The sequence below is a fragment of the Mycteria americana genome, chromosome 8 (assembly GCF_035582795.1).
Source record: "Mycteria americana isolate JAX WOST 10 ecotype Jacksonville Zoo and Gardens chromosome 8, USCA_MyAme_1.0, whole genome shotgun sequence".
NCBI classification, from domain to species: domain Eukaryota; kingdom Metazoa; phylum Chordata; class Aves; order Ciconiiformes; family Ciconiidae; genus Mycteria; species Mycteria americana.
The window spans coordinates 36559422-36564315 of NC_134372.1; the positions used below are offsets into that span (position 1 = coordinate 36559422).

At 41.4% G+C, this 4894-nt stretch overlaps 1 protein-coding gene across 1 annotated transcript in view; it reads left to right on the forward strand.

Moving 5' to 3' along the window:
• The first annotated feature begins 433 nt into the window (after positions 1–433).
• The window catches only part of ZNF536 (zinc finger protein 536), a 188587-nt gene continuing 184126 nt past the window's right edge, over positions 434–4894 (forward strand). The window contains exon 1 of the mRNA XM_075510722.1: positions 434–2603. Within this exon, the coding sequence (XP_075366837.1) occupies positions 434–2603 (2170 nt within the window). The remainder of the gene's footprint in view (positions 2604–4894) is intronic.

Consider the following 4894-nt stretch of genomic DNA (forward strand, 5'->3'; position numbering starts at 1 on the left):
TAAATGGATTTCTATTTTTTTGTGGTGGTTGTTTTTTTTTTTTTTATTCTGGCTTTTCTAATGGAAATGGGAGAGATGTATAACATTTCTTTTTCTATAGATTTAGAAATGTAAACAGGTGCAATTTCACAACAAGACAGACAAGGGAGGTGGTAAAAGCCTTTGCCCCTTCTGTAATAATTAGATTTTGAAACTGTAGCATATTTTAAAATAGTAATTAATGGTTATTGGTAAACATGCAGAATGATGAAAACACATGTATGATCAAAATTGTGTAGCACAGTTGGCATTTAATACACTTTTTATTGTTTTTACACTAATTCCTTTGCATTATTATGAGTAGGTAAAACATAAAATGCAAATTGTACGTCAGTGATTCAACGCTTGTAACTCTTTCACAGTCTGAATCTAAAATATCTTCTGATTTTCAGAGATGGAGGAAGCTAGTTTGTGCCTTGGTGTTTCTTCAGCTGTGCCAGAAGCTGACGCCCATCTCAACAGCACCATACTCAATGGGCAGTATTCAATGAGCCAGAAGCTGCACCAGATCACTTCCCAGCTCAGCCATGCCTTCCCAGAGCTCCAGAACAGGCAGAATCCAGAGGAGAAGGCGTCAGCGCTGCTAGAAGACAAAAGCCACATGTCCATAGCAAACCAGCCCATCAGCAGTCAGATGGCCCTGCTGGCAAACCAGCTCAATAGAGAGGTTGACACCAGTTTGAATGGGCGCGTGGATTTGCAGCAGTTCTTAAACGGACAAAACCTAGGGATTATGTCTCAGATGAGCGATATAGAGGATGATGCCAGGAAAAACAGAAAGTACCCCTGTCCCCTCTGTGGGAAACGCTTTCGATTTAACAGCATCCTGTCGCTACACATGCGAACTCATACTGGAGAGAAACCATTTAAGTGTCCATACTGTGACCACAGAGCAGCTCAAAAAGGCAACCTGAAGATACACCTGCGTACTCATAAGCTTGGAAACCTTGGCAAAGGTCGTGGAAGAGTCCGAGAAGAAAACAGACTTTTACATGAGCTGGAGGAGAGAGCAATTCTTCGGGACAAACAGATGAAGAGCAGCCTCTTGCAGCCACGGCCTGACGTGAAAGCACAGCAGCACGCCCAGCCAATGCCTCTCGCAAACTGTAACTTGTCTGTGCCAGCTAATCACAGCACACCTGATATTTCAAACACCGTTCCCTCTCCAAAGCCAGTCAGTGTCCAGGAAGAAGCTGTCGCTCAGACAGCTGGGTTCAGATGCACGTTTTGCAAAGGCAAGTTTAAGAAGCGAGAAGAGCTGGACAGGCACATAAGGATCCTGCACAAGCCTTACAAGTGCACCCTGTGTGACTTTGCTGCCTCGCAGGAGGAGGAGCTGATCAGCCACGTGGAGAAGGCTCACATAACTGCAGAGTCAGCACAGGGCCAGGGCTCCAACGGGAATGGGGAGCAATCCACCAACGAGTTTCGTTGCGAGGTGTGTGGCCAAGTGTTTAGCCAAGCCTGGTTCCTAAAGGGCCACATGAGAAAGCACAAGGATTCCTTTGAACACTGCTGTCAGATCTGCGGGAGGCGATTCAAAGAGCCTTGGTTTCTTAAAAATCACATGAAAGTTCACCTGAATAAGTTATCTGTAAAGAACAAATCTCCTAATGATCCTGAAGTACCTGTCTCCATCAGCAGCATGTCCCAGGAAGCTCATGCAAACTTATATTCGAGATATCTGTCATGTTTGCAGAGTGGGTTTCTTCCTCCAGACAAAGCGAGTTTAAGTGAACAAAATCAAATCTATAACAAAGGAGATATGCCCATGAAAGAGAAAGAAGTCTTGGGGAAGCTCCTTTCGCCCATTTCTGGCATTGGCCACAGTATTGCTGAAGGGGATAAACATTCTTTATTGGGCTGTCTCAATCTGGTGCCTCCTCTGAAATCCAGCTGTATAGAAAGGTTACAAGCTGCGGCCAAAGCGGCAGAGATGGATCCAGTAAACAGCTATCAGGCCTGGCAGCTTATGGCAAGGGGAATGGCCATGGAACATGGCTTTTTGTCTAAAGAGCAGCAGATACAGCGCAGCCATGAAGACACTTTGGCAAATGCTGGAGTTATGTTTGATAAGGAGAAGCGGGAGTATGTGTTAGTAGGAGCAGATGGCTCTAAGCAGAAAATGCCTGCTGATTTGGTTCACAGCACTAAAATGGGCAATCAGAGAGACTTGCCAAACAAACTAGACCCTTTAGAAGGCAGTAGAGATTTTTTGTCACATGGTATGAACCAGGGACTCGATTACAACTTACAAAGTCATGGAAACGTAAAAGAAAAGCCAACTGAATGCCCGGACTGCGGAAGGGTTTTTAGAACATACCACCAAGTGGTCGTTCACTCCAGGGTCCACAAAAGAGACAGGAAAGGAGAAGATGAAATAATTCAAGGTAGTCTTGATGAGCGACGTGGGTCTGGAAGTGATCAAGAGTCTCAGTCTGTCAGCAGGTCGACAACACCAGGGTCCTCTAACATTACTGAAGAAAGTGGAGTAGGTGGGGGTCTCTCACAGACGGGGAGTGCCCAGGAGGACAGCCCACATCCTTCCTCACCCTCCTCTTCAGGTATGATAACTTCTCCTTCCCTCTCTGCGCTGAAAGCTTTGTAGCTATATTTGAAATCACAGCAGCAAAGTAGTTTATGCATTCTCGTTAGGTCGTTTCCTAGCAGTCCACAGGGACGTGGTATTATATGCCAGAACATCTGTGTTTGGGTTCCCACAATGCCTTCGAGGTTAATTCTCAGCTCACCCTTTTCTCCCCTCCAAGGGCAGGTTTCCTAGACTTTCAGCTGTCACCTCCGCCACCCCACTGGCAGTAGCGTGCAGGGTCTGTACAGTCACCAGTGGCAATGTCGCTTCCAGGGCCTCTCCCTCCAGGTTTTGGAAGGTGGTTTTTTTCCCTCCTCTTCTATTCATGGTGTCTCTCTTGCAGATCTTTCCATGTCCTCCATTTAAAAGAGTGAGGAAAGATGCCTTCTTTGAGCTATAGTTCAAAGAAATCGGGTTAATAAACAGCATGTTGGCTAACCTCTCTGATTGCCCTTATTCCCACAACCATATCAATTACTTAGCTGAAATATCTACTTGTACCTGGCCACTGGACTGATTAAAAAGAGGTTCAAAAATACAAATTACTAACTTTTTGACAGTCTTCTAACTTATGTGCATATTTTAACATGTATGAAGCCTTCTGCTTAATTCACATCTATTTCAAAGTACAAGAAAAATAGAAATTGGACTGAAACATTTTAATTGCATTGTATGTCATGTTAACTCGCTGTGTATAAAATAGCAAAGCAGATAATATTTCATTGGAGATGTCTATAAAATATTGAGCTTCCTGGTACAATTTTTAAAGTTACTAGCCTATGACTGCTGAAATAAAATCTCTGAGTAATAACAGGTAAGATTTCTGGCCTCATCTATATTTCCAAAGTCACTTACTAATGGATAGTAAATTGAAAGTTATATCTTCAGCCCTTTATAAAGAAAGCACCTCACTAATACTGTAATCATTCTGCAAGCCTAACAACAGAGGAAATCATGCCATAACAAATACTCTGTTACTAATGGCAACATTGATTTCTGCAATCAGCCATTAAGTCTAGAAAATGAAAGACAGTTTGAGGTACCTTAAGGCATTACATTGCCCACTGTTAAAGAGCTGGTAGCAGGCTGTTGAGGGTAATTCTTTTTAGTTTTTTTTCCCCCAGTTTCGATAAATATTTTAGTATTGGAGGCAATTCACTGTTACAGTTATTAAGTATATGCCAGTTTATTTTTGTTGTTCTTGTCATGCTCCAGTATACTCTACTTCTGAGGCCAAATTAATATAAAAATAAAGTGTTAGTTTGCTGGCTTATTACAAACCAGTAAAGAAATTGTTAAGACGCATAAATCTGCACTCCACATTCCAGAGATTCCTATAGTACTTAATGCTGTTGTTTAAATACCCATGAAACACACTGTCTACTCTTAGAGTCATAGCCTCGTTTACAATTTATTACTGGTGAGACACATTAGAAAATTCTATGTAGGAACAAGGGTAACAGGCAAGAGCTAATTTCATACTATATATAGTTGTTGAGATTGTTTTAAGAGGATTGAAAACATGTCAGGATGAAGATTATTTTTCTAACTTTCACTTTTAAAAATCCTACACGTTTCGGGGGTGGGAGAACACTCCTCTTTAATATAGAAAGGGTCACTTCTGTTTTGCAGTGCCATAGAGCGATCGGAAATAAAAGATCCTGAAATTGTTTAAATTCTGTCCGAAGCCTTCCAGGGCTGTCTGGAAAAGTTTGGGAAAAAAGAGCCCCAGAGTCTTCTGAGTGAGGCTGAACTGATCGCGATTGAAGAGGATTCAAAACAATGCATGTGAAAGTTGGTGTGTTTTGAGTGCCCTGAAAACTTTAATTCCAAGTGTTCTGGTTCGTTAAATGTATTGTTGTGGGAAGTTTTTCCTGTCTTCAGAGGCAAAAGATAACACCGCAGTGGTGTTCTCTTTCTGGCCACTAATTTAAAATTATTTTTACCTTAAACTACAATTTATTTAAAACGTTTATTTTCACACCTGATGCATTTATATTGAAGCATATAAAAATGAAAGCAAAATACGTGCAGTAACAGTTGCTAGAAGCATGTTCGTTTTTACTGAAGAAAACCAGACCTTTTGTATTAATATCTGATTGTCTCCTTTCATCTGTTACTGGTAAATCTAGGAAGGCTCTCCGTGTCATACATGCTATTATGGAAAGTGTGCACATTTTTATAACTTCTTAATCAGATGAAAGGAAGAGTATTGCATTTTACCAGAACAAAATCTAAGTATTCTTTAGTACTTTAAAATTAATT